Source organism: Lissotriton vulgaris, chromosome 12 (genome assembly GCF_964263255.1).
Source record: "Lissotriton vulgaris chromosome 12, aLisVul1.2, whole genome shotgun sequence".
Classification (NCBI taxonomy): Eukaryota; Metazoa; Chordata; class Amphibia; order Caudata; family Salamandridae; genus Lissotriton; species Lissotriton vulgaris.
In genome coordinates, this window is record NC_141700.1 from 482,907,587 (window position 1) to 482,921,451 (window position 13,865).

Here is a 13,865-nt window from a genome sequence, read left to right on the forward strand (position 1 = left end):
GGACAATACAAAATCATACCATGGAATGTGAGAGGGTTAAATTAATTTGAGAAGCGTTATAGAATACAAACATTTCTGCGACGACAGGGAGCTCATGTGGCCATGCTGCAGGAGACACACCTCCTAGATGCCGAGACACAGAAACTCCACAAAAAGTGGAGAAGGCAGCTGTTCGCATCCACCTTTCCCACTTACACCAGAGAGGTGGTGATATGGTTAGCTCCAGAGGTCCCGTTCAAATTACGTAAATATGAGGCGGATGTGGAAGGTAGATTTTTGATAGTGCATGATGACCTGGATGGGGTAGAGGTGTGCTTGGTGAATATTACGCCCCATACACAGACGATGGTGGAGTTTTAACGGTATGGAGAGTTAGCTTATCCCATACATTGGGATACCATCAGTATGGGCTGGCAACTTTAATTGTGTGATAGATGGATCTCTAGACAGGCACCCACTGAAACACCACACTAAACCGAACAAGTTGGCCGCACTGAGGGAAATGATGAACAGACTTCACTGTATAGACATCTGGCGAGAAACACACCTGGATGAATGACACTACATTTGCTACACACCAGCCAGTGAGGTACATAGCAGATTCGATTGTTTCTTGCTTTCCCAAGAGGTGTGTGTTGCAGTGGGTAAGACTGTGGTGCTAGGCCGTTTTCTGTCGGATCATGTTCCTGTACTGCTAGAATGGGGACCTAAGAGGATCAGGTTGAGATCCCCATTGTGGCGATTGCAATTGGCCACACTGCGTGACTCGGTGTTCAGAAAGGAACTAAGGAAATCTATAGTAGACTAATTTGCAATGGACTGCTCAACCACCGAGACTAGGAGTACAGAATGGGAAGCATTGAAGGTGGTCACCAGAGGGGACTGTCATCTAGAGTGGGGGGCACCAGAAAGCGACTGGAGCTAGAACTGACAGGCAGAAGATAAACTGACTAAGCTTCAGCGCGAGAAGCGAGCGATGGGGCGGCCACCGACCTACTCCTGCAGGCGCAGCCGAAAGTTGGGGAGATCTGGGATAGACTGGACTGTTTAGTCCGCAGGGAATATCAGCAATTAATTCATCAGGAGAACGATAGATCGGGAAGGCTGCTGGCATGTTTGTTAAAGCGTGAACGCCCACCATTGATGATATCAACACTGCATATTCCTGAGGGATCTATGGGCAACAGGCAGGTTGGTGTCAACACAGTGCTATTTACCCACTTAGCCGGTACTTACTACAAGCCCTCGGGGAGTGAAGAGATAGGTGGGGGAGGACAAGCGCCTTGAGACCCTCCGGGTAAGTAGTGCGCTCTATAAATGTCTCTGATTGATTGATTGATATCTTCCGGATATCCCATTCCTGCGGGTCACAGATAAACAGAGTAAAAACCTGGAGGGAACACTCCAATTAGAGGAGCTACAGGAAGCACTGAGTGCCATGGCTCGATGTAAAACTCTTGGCTCAGATTGAATTCCTGTTGAATTCTATCAGACATATGCAGATGTTCTACTCCCATGCCTGTTGGACACCGTACAGGAAGCCAAAAAGGCTGGATGTCTGCCGCCGTCCATGAGAGAGGCGCAGAATATTATGCTCCCCAAACCTGGTAGGGATCCTGAAGACCGGGCTGCATATAGACCCCTGTCCATGCTGGGTATAGACGCTAAATTGTTGGCCAAAGTCTTGGCCATAGGATAAAGAAGAGTTTTTACTTCACTGGTACACGAGCATCAGTGTGGGTTTATACCGGGGAGGGTGACGCACCTGAACCTACGGCGATTCTCGTAGGTCCTGCATTCGGTGGCTGACAGCAAGCTCAGGGCAGTTGTCGCTCTGGACATTGAAAAAGCCTTTAATACATTGCGGTGGGAGTATCTATGGGAAGTGCTGAGAACAATTGGTTTTGCAGGGAATATGTTGCTTGGATTAAACTGCTTTATTACCAACCGACAGCCAGAGTGTGGAATGGGGGACAGGTGTCAGAGACTACACAGATATAGAGGGGTACACAACTGGGATGGCCATTATCCCCGCTACTCTTCGCACTAGCAATGGAGCCCCTGGCGGTGGTTCTGCGGAGAGATATGGAGCCATGGGATATAGTGGCAGACGGCCGTACGCAGATGGTCTCCATGTATGCAGATGATTCGCTTCTTTATATTATAAAACCAGAAGAGGCAATACCTGCGGCCCGAAGAATATTAACTTCATTTGGATTGGCCTTTGGCCTCCGAATTAATAGCCAGAAAACAATATTATTCAAGCTTGCGGCTCTAGCGCAGACGGACCCCCCAAGGTCTTCCCGAGGTGGGTTGAGACTGGAAATGCAATCTTTTTTGATACCTCAGCATCTAGGTGGCCCACCGACCAGAGAGCCAGTTTGAACTCAATATGGGAAAAGTCCTCACAGGATTGCGGGCATCGATAACATTTTGGAATAGGTTGCCACTGTCGGTTATGTGGAGGGTGGCAGTATTGAAGATGGTGCTCCTGCCCCGCTGTCTCTATGTTTTACAGAATTATTTCTGTAAAATTCCAAAGTCCACGTTTTATATATTAAATGGTCTCCTAATCTCACTAGTGTGGGCGGGGGACAGAGCAGAGCTAAGTTAGAGACGCTCAAGCTGGCTATGGACATGGGGGACCTAGGATTGCCTGAGCTCAGATTATATTATATAGCAGGATTATTGCAGTATGCAGCACAGTGGTGTATGGGGGGAAAGCATGGTGTAGACAGACTTATTGGGGAGCTGGAATGATGGTATGCAATTACAGCAGTTCCTTATGATGGGCTCAAGGGTTTCAAAAGATTCTCCTTTTATAATATGTTGGACTTGGCCCTTTTTGCAGGGTCATCCCTAAATTTTTTGCCTTTCTCCTAGCCTATTTTTCTGACATGGTGTTGGTGGTTTTAGGACTCTGGGCACTTTAGCACTGCTGTCCAGTGTAAAGTGTGTGTGCTCTCTGTGTTACTTATGGTAAGATTAGTCTACATCTTTTTGGCCTATTTAATTTACCTGTCGGACCCTTGTAAAGTGGTATCTCATATACCCAGGGCTGGTAAATTGAATGCTACTAATGGGCTTGCAGCGCGGATTGCCCCACCCACCAAAGTAGCCTTTCAAACCTATCTCAGGCCTCTGCCATTGCAGGGCCTGTGTGCACAGTGTTACTGCTGCTGTGACGTGGCACCTAAAGTGTGTTCCATGTCTGTGACCCCCCTTTTACTGCATGTCAGTCACCCCTAAAGTAGGCCCTACCTAGCCCTATGGGCAGGGTGCGTTGTAGGTAAAAGGTAGGACATGTACCCTAAGTGTGTGACATGTCCTGGTAGTGACAAACAGCCATTTTGGTTTCTCACTACTATGAGGTTGCCCTCCCATAGTAATGCATTGGGGATTCCCTGATAAGTGTTTCAGTGGGAATTCCTGATATGAGAGGAGCAGGGTGGTCAAGTTTGGTATATTTGGAATGGTAATAATAAATGCTGCGTAATGGTGTGCGCAGATTTATTATAACTATTTTAGAAATGCCACTTTTAGAAGTTGCAAAAAGAACAATTGATGGACTGAATGCATAACAATGTCACACATTCACCCCAGTACAGGGATCTGGGCCTAAATACATTGTTTGCTCACCATGCCATTCCAGTTTGGACCCAGCCATATGCAAATCAGTCTTGACCCTGTGCACAATGGGAACAGTCCAGCCCGAACTGCCAGGCCAGGTCTTCCCTGGACTGGAAACAAGTCTCCTAGGACGGTTTCAGGCTTTCAGCCCTCATCAGCCAGGATAGCTGGACTCCAGTAGCATGGAGAGAACGGGACCCACGTCTGGGCATACCACTCCCACTTGGGGTGACATATGCAAAAAGAACAATTGATGGACTAAATGCAGAACAATGTCATACATTCACCCCAGTACAGAGACCTGGGCATAAATCCATTGTTTTTTTGCTCACCATGCCATTCCAGTTTTGACCCAGCCATATGCAAATCAGTCTAGACCCTGCGCCCAATGGGAACAGTCCAGTCCAAAAGAATGATTGATTTAAGCCAGATCTCTTGACAGGGGGTGAATGTTTTGATTTGTTCTGCATTCCATTCATCAACTGTGTGTCTTTTACTTTTATAAGTTGGCATTTCTGTGTGCTATGTGTCTGGCTGCCTGATGTGAATTGCATGTCTGGCTTTTGAGTGACAGGGGCTGGTGAGGTGTGTGTGGCTCCAGGAGGGGCAGGGTGAGTCAGCACTAGGCTGAATGGGACTTCTGCATTTGGAGTAGTGGGAGGAGAAGTCCCTGGTCCCTGAATAGGTCTGTGTCTAGCCTGTACAATGCTGGCTCCGCCCCCCTCTGGTGTGTCCGATGACAAGCCCCACCTGACAAAGGGGAAGAGGAGCCTGATAAACAAAGTGCTCCAATTCCCCCTGAACCAGTTTTGGCTGGTTCCCCCAAGCCCTGTGCCAGGGCAGACAAAGCCAAGATATCATATAAATATAGAGGCTGTGACCCCATGGATGTTGTGCTGTTCTTGTGACTGGGGGCTTGCTGCTGCTCTGGGCTCCAGGAGGAACCGCTAGGAGGGCTGGAGGGCCCTGAGTGCTAGCCTGCCTGGGCCCAGCCTTTGCCCCCTTTTAACTTTAAGGACTTCCAAGGAATTTGCGTTTTTGGGGAAGGAGCAGGAGTCCACCCTGCACTCGACATTATTGTAGAGCGGGTGCCCATCCTGCTTGCGTGCCTATCTAGCGGGTGCCCAACCCGCTTTAGGCATCTTTGATCAGCAGGTGCCCACCCCGCACTGGTGCTTATTTTGAGAGAGGGTGCCCACCCCGCCTCTGCATGCTCTTTTTCAGCGGGAGCCCACTCCTCATTCTTGGTTTCCAAAGCGGGAGCCTACCCCGCACTTTGGTGAGAAGAGAGCCGCCGCCGAGAAACTATGAGACCGGCAGGAGCGAAAGTCAGGTGCCGCGCCTGACTATGGTCAGGCCTGCAGAAGGAGCTGATCTGCGCCTCGTGGGCTCCATTTTCGCCTTCCCCCATAGCAGAAGAAAGGGGAAGGCTACCCGGAAGCCAGCCAGAAGAGGGCGGGTCCCCTTGTGCCGGTGGGGGCCCCGCGGGTCTAACTGCCGGACCTGAGGAGTCAACCGGTGAGTGGAGTTCATTCCGGGCATTGTGGTGCCCATGCTTGGAGCCGGTCTGAAGGAGTCCCGAGTTAGAAGAGTCCCTGTCCAGCAGACTCTCTTGAGTGGGGGCTACATTGCCAGTATTTCTGGTGCCTGTAGCACCAGAGGGAGACCCCGGTGAGTGGGGCCTCATATTGGGCACAGTTTATGCCAGAGCAAAGTCAGTTTCCTCAGTTGCGCTGCAGTCGCGGGCAGCTGCATTCTGGTGGTTGTGAGCCCCAGTGGGGGGCTCTAACTTGCCCAGTGCTGGTTTCCTCTTCGAGGCAATCTATTTTTGTGTCCCAGTTGGGGCTCAGGAGGCACGGTAGTGCCAGAGCTCATTTCCACAGCTGCCCCGCCGGACAGTGGGCAGCTGCAATGTTTGGGGACATTTTGTTTTCCTGATAAAACAGGGGTGAGTTGCCCCCCACGCCCCAGCACACCTGCACACTTTGCTCGCTGCATTGGCAGCCAGAGGGCTAATTGGATAGCCCTGGAGTAAGATGTGACTTTCTGAACAGAGGGCATTGGGGCCCTCCCTTTAGAGGCCAGTTGGCCTGGGGGACAGGTGTAATGTTGGTAGGGCGCCAAGCCCTAATGTGATGCCCCTTGCATCATGTGCTTATGCTTATGATAATTCATGCTTATGAGGTTTGATACCTACAGATATTGCCATGAGATCTATGCGTACTGTGATTTATGTGTATTGGTATGCCTAATGTGAAGTCTACTGAGTGATGTGATTTATGCCCACTTTTATTTCCTCAAGGAGGGTCCCATTGTCTAATGTGATTTATACTTATGAGGTTGGTGCATAATGTATTTTACGCCTAATGTGATGCTGATTGCATAATATGATTTATGTTGCAGGATATAATGCTGAGTACTGTATTTTGCCAGTAATTGCTGGTTGTGTTCTAAATGTACTCGTTGTGCCTTGTGATGGTTCTGACAGTGGCCCAATTGGTCCTGTCAAGTGTATATAATCCCCTGTAAATATTACCTAGTGCCAGTTGGCATAGTGTATATTGTCTGATTACTATTTTAATGTGTTTTGGATAATACAAAGGCTATTTTTATATATAACCTTCTGTGGAGTTTCTTTTGTGGTCTGCCTAGTGTGTTGCTGCTGTGCGTGTGTTGCGCAAACGCTTTCCACATTGCCTCTGGGATAAGCCGGACTGCTCGTGCCAAGCTACCAAGGGGGTGAGCAGGGGTTATCTTGCCCTGACTAGAGTGGTGGTATATGCCTGGCTTTGGTGCATGCCCTAGCCAACCAGAAATCCAATTTCTAACATAATACGACAGGTGACTGAGGCCTGGGAAGAGGCAGTTGTGTTGGTTTTCTGCAGGGCCCCGCATGCTAGTGCGCTACCCCCCCAGTGGTTATGGGGATTTCAGAATATTCAGGCAACTATGGACATTTCGAAATGGTACGAGGGAGTATGTAGATCGGCGGGAGATCTCTACCACAACTGAGCCTTTCTGACCTTCTTTGAGGAACAGAATCTGTTCCAGCTACCGGCTGGGCATTTTTTGCAATGAGCAAAATTATCACGTACGGTTCGCAAAATGTGGACTACGTTTCCAGAGGAACCACAGGAGTCATGGGCGCTGATGACGCTGTTACATACGGGCTCCAGTAGGGGGTCTCATCTCGAGTATATTTAGAGCACTGATGAAGACCGTGGGTCCAATCTATCGGCAATTAGGGGGAAGTGAAATTAGGACCTTCCTATCCCGTTGATTGATGTCGAGTGGAAGAGAGCGCAAGCGCAGGTGGCCAAAGCAACAAGTAAATCGAGGTTCAAGCTAACTCAGTTCCATTATCCACATGGTACGTATCTGACCCCACAGCACTGTGCACGGTTTACTCCGGGACTGACCCCCTCCTGCCCACGATGCGGCACAGACCCCGCTACATTCCTAGACATGACTCGGAGTTGCATGCGTCTACAAATGTATTGGAATCGGGAGGTACAAACTCTTCGCACAGCAACAGCAGTGCGAATCGAAGCCTCCATAAAACAATGTATACTTGCCGTACTCCCAACACCAAAGAAGGGGACACAGATAAGACACAAGTTTGTAATGTTGGGTCTGGTTGTTGGGTCCCACGTGGGACAAATGGAAGGATGACATACGTGAGTGGGGGTGACGGAGGAGTGTCGCCTTAAGGCAGTAAAAGTGGATGAGAAGGCAGAGTGTGATTTGTTAGACTGGGGACAAATGTGAACAGAAGTGACTGCTGCAACAGCACAAAGCGATAGCGAAACCACACACACCACGCCATCCACCCAGAACTCACGGTCACCTAACGCAGAAATAGTCTAATAGCCCTATCACACAAGCTTCAAACCAGTTTTTCTATCAATTGTCTTCTTTTCAACTATTTTATTCATTCCTTTGCTTATGTTTGTGGTTACTATTCTAACTCAAAGCTCACTGCAGTATATAGTAATCCACCGCATGTGCAGGGACGGTGATGTAAAGTCATGTAATCAATTAACCACTACAAAAGGGTTGTTATGATGCTAAAGTATAGATATGACAAATGTTAATGATCTCCTTTGAGGTAGTGCCTTCAATAAAAACAAGTTTAAAAAAAATTCTTCTGAGCTGCTCGTCATGTGTGCAGTGGATTTTGTAATACTTTATCAAAACACAATCAAAAAAATCGCCTGTGTTTGCAGAAGGGTACTCATCTTGGACTGGTTTGCGTTATAAAATGCAGGCATGCATGGGCAGCTTTCTTGAAAGAAAACCCATTTGAAGATGGCCGTCCATACACTGGCATGCACGTGCAGAAGCGGCCATCTTGGAATCATTTTAAAGACCATTTAAAATCGGGAGCGGCTAGTAGTTCCTGCACAGGTGGCAGCGCACTGTAAGAGGCAATGAGGGTTCAGCAGCAATGTCTCCGTAGCTGGTAGGCCCACGCAAAGGAAAAAATAAAGCAATACAAGAGTGTTTTTGTTTAAAAAAAGATTTTTTTGTTCATACTCAGTACTACATCTTCGTTCAATCCAAAACAGTTAAAATGCCTTTTCTATGAGTGCTTCAGGTGCCTGCAATAAATGCCTCTCTGGCAAAATCTCAGATGCTTAATGACTGCACGGAAAGCAGGCGTGTTTCCTACCTAGGATGTATTACTTTGCACTTATAGGTCTTCACTGGGATATCAATTCGGTTGACACAGAAGTTGGCCACTGCATTATATTGACTGAAAAGAATAAATGCATTTTTCATCGAGTATTGTGAACTTAACAATTTTAGTGGAAGGTTGTTTTGGTTTTTAATCAAATCAATACAGAGCAACATAAAAAGAATCAAGATTGCTACATGTGCAGTAAATATTATATTTGACATTTCCTTTTTACCATATCAAAATCCTTGAAACTCGTGGAGCAAACCCGCGTTATCTCATGTATTTCGGTAAAAGAAACATCGAAATTTCCCCGTTTTAACTTCTAAAATATAAATGAAGCACGTTTGCCCCACTGCGGTTCCTCAAGGATAAAAGCCCTGTCCCCTGGAATCACATTTCGAAACTCTGCCCTGGGGGTGATGGATTTAAAGGACTAGTAAGAATGGATTCCGGAAATAAGTGGAGATTATCTGCCCCGTCCTGCGCCAGCCTCCTTGATCAGAGCTCAGAGGTAACTACGGAGGGGGAGGGAGCCGTGTTGTGTGGTGCAGAGGGGTGTGGCATATATAAGCAGGAGTTAGGGGTATCACACAAGGAGAGAAAGTTGGTTGCGTGGGTGGAGTTTTAACAACTTTGGCAACTAGTGGTTATGACATGGTGCAAATTCGTCACATAAAATAGTAAAACCATTCGACTTAGAGGTGGGGGGAACGTGGGTTTGTGAGATACAAAAAAAGAGAGAATTATGGGAAATCACGGAGCAATAAGTTAATGGATATTACTGAAGGGCAAAAAAGAAAACAGATCGAATGTCTAAAGAAACAAGAAGTAAGGGAAGGAGAAAGAGAAAGGAAAGATATTAGCTTGATATAAGTTACGAGAAGGAAAGAAAGTGAGAGGAGATCGAGTATGAAAGAAAAACAAAAATCAAATCAGACTTTATGTACTTTTGATTTGGCCGCTAATGAACAGGCCTTGGATCCGGCCCCTGTAGAATTCTCTTTTGTAAACATCAGTGCAGTACAACACACCACCAACACAAAACTGTAAAAACACTTCCGACAGCTTGGCAAGGCCTTTCAAAGTTGCAGTCTTTTACCTTCGACAGTTTCATCATTTATTCCAGCGATCTTCTCTATTCACATTTCACAAAGTTACCCCAAGGATCCTTTGTACAACTCACACATTTACCCCAGGGATCGTGTCCACAATTTACACATTTAGCCCAGAGACCATTTTTGACACTTAACAAATTTATCGCAGTGATCCATTTCACAATTCATACATTTCTCCTAGAAATGTTTTGTTTCCACAGTCCATCAATCCCACTGATATTTATTTATACATGTAATGAATGTGCCTATTCTGGGAATTTTATTTTCCCTAAATGGCTCATTGGTCTGTGTTTTCTTTTCCTCAGCATTTCATGCATTTATCCCAAATATCTTTTTTTTCCAGAGTTCACTTAGGCCAAGGATCCTTTCTTTCTGCTGTCCCATCAACCATTCCAGGAGTCTCTTTTTCTGATGCTCATTCACATATCCTAGGGATCTTTCACCTCTACTGCTAATGTGTCCACCCTTTTATTCCAGGGGTCATTTCTTTTTTTTCTCTTTTACATATTTTTTTGTTAAACAGTTTGGAGTCCTTGCAGGGAAAAATGAGTGGGCTGTGCCCCCCTAACAAATCATTAAAATATGTTTTTAACAGTGCAAAATTCAAGACGCTTCTGGGGTTGTAGAACAAGTTTTGTCCCCTTATAGGGATCTAACATATCTTCTTGTATTGCAGGTATCCCAGATCCTGTTTTAAATGTATGGAAAGCATAACTCGCTTCATATGTTCGACCGATGTCAGATGGAGGACAAACTTCCTTTTCTGTTCACTGTATGTCTTATAAAGAAAACCATCAATGCAATTGTAGAAGTGGTAAATAATCCAGCTTGGTTATGTAGCCCCTGGTCAACCATTTATTACTTTCATGTATTGCCCAAAAAAATCGCAGAGGTCATGACCTGACAGGTAGCAGGCATCATTTTTGGTTCCGACATCCAGAATCACCTTCGTAGGCTTTCAAAGAAGAAAGCATATACTCTCTCAATGCCATTTGAGGTCAGAGCGGATTCACGTTTTGGCAGACGTTAAAGAAACATCACTCCACATCTCTTGACAGAGGGCAAGGGTTTGTTGGCAGGCAGATATAGCAAAATGCTCTGTATGGGAAGAAAGAAAACATGCAGTACGTCAAAACATTACAGAAAAAAGAACATGCTAAAATAATGATGATAAAAGTCACTTCATCTCTGTTACAAAGGTGAGGACATGCAAGTGTCAACTCTGAAATTGGTTTGATTTAGTCTATACTTGTTTTGCAACAAATTGTTATATTCCCGAGTTAGGCCCATGTTGCGAAACAGCTTATTTCTTACATTGTCCTCACAAATAACATTTTCAGCGGTGAACGTTTGCACATATATGCGTGCACGACAATGTTGGATTTTTTTCTATGAAACTAAACTTGTTTTTACATCTAGCTTCGCACAACATTATCGCAACGCCCTGAACATCATGTACAAGGTCTTGTTTCACTATGTACAAATGTCATCACTATCTTCATTCACGGGGCGACAGGGATATCTATATATCCATAACATCACTAATCTGTGTGCACATCGCAAGGGTGCTTTCTCTTATAAAAGATGAGCATCCCGCTGGATTAGTAGAGGAGGTAGTTTGACTGACAAAGTGTGTCCTTGCATGCTGAGAAATTACCATGCAGCAGTCTGACATCTCATGAAGGATGTCCAGGACGGGGTCCTTCACTCTATCTCAGAGGTCTTCAAACTTTTTTAGCTTGACCCCCCCCAGCTGAATTTTTTTAGATGTTGGGCCCTCCCACCAACTGTCCAAAATTTCTGGAATCTGGTACACTACATAATCGACCGCCATCCGCATATCCCAGGCCATATTTGGCAAATAAATGATTGAACCTACTACATCCACAGCCACTTAGAAACATTAGCTCAAAACTTTACTGCTTGAAGCTTAACAATGAGCATTGTACATCTCAGTAGAAAAAAACAAATTACGTCGTTCAGCACATTAAACCTTGCACATAATGTTCATATTGTTAGATTTCTGAAACCATTTCTATATATTTTATTAAAAAGGAGAAAGAAAGGGAGATCATTGGTTCCTTGCCCTATAGATCACCATGGAGTACACTGGTTTTATGGTTCAGGAAGTTCCAAACTTTCCCTTCCTGGAGGTTTAGGTGCCTTATTATTGCATGCTGTCGGTATTCTTCAGCTTTTTCTACAAATTGATGCTTTTATCTAGCCTGCTTACCCCGATTCCTCAATCTTTCCACACGTGTTCTGCTGCTGTGCCTGGGCTACTAAAAACTCTGATGCCGCTGCTCACCCTGAGCATGGTCTGTTGATGTTAAGTTTGGGTTATGCTATCTTGCTCTCCGTGGCCTTTCTGCGCTACATTGCTGTAAAGAGGAACTGGACTACAGTGGACAACATAGTCAAAACTATTTCACTGAGCTCCAATGCTGACTGGGCGTATTTTTCTACATAACTGAAAATGCATGCTCCTATTCCTGCCTGTTACCCCTGTCCAGGATCTCCAGCTTACCCTATTTTTTTAGTTGGGTACACCTTGATGCTTGTTAGGAAATCTCAGACTCACACGCCCCTAACATTATTGAAAACCTATGCCTCCAAATGCACATTCCTCAGGAAGAACAAATAATACAGCAGTGCTACCAGGTATTTTTGGACTCTCTTTAGCTTTATCTAAAAACAGAAGTGCTGTTGAACAAACAAGGCTTATCACCATTCCCATTGCAAGAAGACTAACTTTGTAAGTGAACCTCAACCTAGATTATCACAAAAAAAGGAGATGTCTTATCTCATGGTAGAAAGCAAGATGCCACTACTTGAATGTCTTAAATGTATCGCTAGTGGAGCTCCTTACTGACCAGTCTTTCTTAATTACTGCCACGGAAAATGCATGTTGAAGTAAAGGTTGCACTGCACTCCTGGCTGAATCTACATACATCCAAGTGCTCAACGCCTGTGACCAACTAGTAGTGGACCCGCTGTAACCCAGAAGGCCTGGTTATTCACCTCAGGCTACTCTATTTCCAGGCCTTACTCTGCTACCTTCATATAGTGTCTTCTGCTGCTTCCAATGGGACCATGGAGGGCAGTTACTACGAGAGCTACAATCAGTTTTTGCCCTGTGAGACAGCCAGCTGTACTACCTGCATCTGGAGTACAAACATCCAGCAGACATAGGTGATTTGGTGATTGAAAGGTTGTACACAATTTTAAGTACCTCATTGAAAAGATGGGTTGGCAGTCACCATTGCCTTCTGCTAAAATTACTTGGGTGTGCATGTTGCGCAGCTGTTGGGCATACCTCTTAGATCTGCTTGGAGGGCAAAAGCCAGAACACCAGAACTTTGGCTAAGAAAAAATTTAGACGGGGGCTGATTATTCCATCAACAGGCAGAGCGGAGATGCAGGGGCTCTAAGAAGACAGCTGGACAATGTTTTTCTTTAAATTACATGAGTATGGCACGTCGCAAATGTACTTGTGACAGGGGACGGTGAAATTTTACGGTGGAGCGTGCGCCCCCTCCAGATGATGGCACCCCCCCCAGGGGAGCATGTCCCACAGATTGAAGAACTCTACCCTAAATGAACATGATAGTCAAATAATCAAATGCCATCAAATAGCATTAAAGAAATACACCTTCTTGAGGTAGCAGCAAGCTTCAAACAATGAAGGTGTATTAGTTAATCATAAATTTACAGTTGGCAGCAGTATATTTAGGTCAGTTCAGGCAAATCATAATATTGTCTGAGGGAATTAGCATTATGTCCAATCAAATGCAGCTGTGAGGACTGACAGAGTTATACAGAATCAGCTCTTGAAGGAATCAAAACTATTTTAAGTCCAAAGCATGGCATAGTATGGCAAGGTTCTGCCCCTAAGAGTTGGGCTAGCAACTCATGACTTCCTTCTACATGAGCCCCTGTTTATAGAATATTTACAACGAAAATTACACAGTCGGCATAAGGTGAGTAAAATGTTACATATGCTCAACAAATCGTAATACATAATAAACGCAAAAGTATATAGCACTATCCCAACATCATCCCCTAAATATTTCTGATTGCACTTTTAATTTAATGTTGCCAGAAGTGACAGTACAAATCTAGAGACAAAATAATGACAGTTTTATTTCATCAATAGACTCAGATTGTCTGACAGTTTAAACGGGGGAACCTTGAATTGTTACATTCAAGAGCAAACCTGAGTTCACCAAGAACATTATTCTGCTGCGAAGCATTTCACTTGTACAAGCTTTAAATGTGTACAAAGAGAGAGAGAACTGAAAACACAGTCACGTGTGGAAATTCAAGATGGAATTGAGGCCCAGCATAGACTTGTAAGGCTAACTTAGCGAAACTTGTATTTAAAGTGTTGACGCTATCTTATCTTATAAACTAAGATAAAGCACCTATATCTCAGCCAT

General features: G+C 45.2%; 1 protein-coding gene across 2 annotated transcripts in view; it reads right to left on the reverse strand.

The window, feature by feature from the left end:
• Positions 1-8,502: 8,502 nt before the first annotated feature.
• The window catches only part of ZNRF1 (zinc and ring finger 1), a 258,904-nt gene continuing 253,541 nt past the window's right edge, over positions 8,503-13,865 (reverse strand). For both annotated transcript variants that reach the window (XM_086945223.1, XM_086945222.1), the window contains one exon: positions 8,503-10,524. Coding sequence is in view for 1 of the 2 variants with exons in the window: in XM_086945222.1 (XP_086801348.1) it covers positions 10,464-10,524 (61 nt within the window). In the remaining variant the exon portion in view is untranslated. The remainder of the gene's footprint in view (positions 10,525-13,865) is intronic.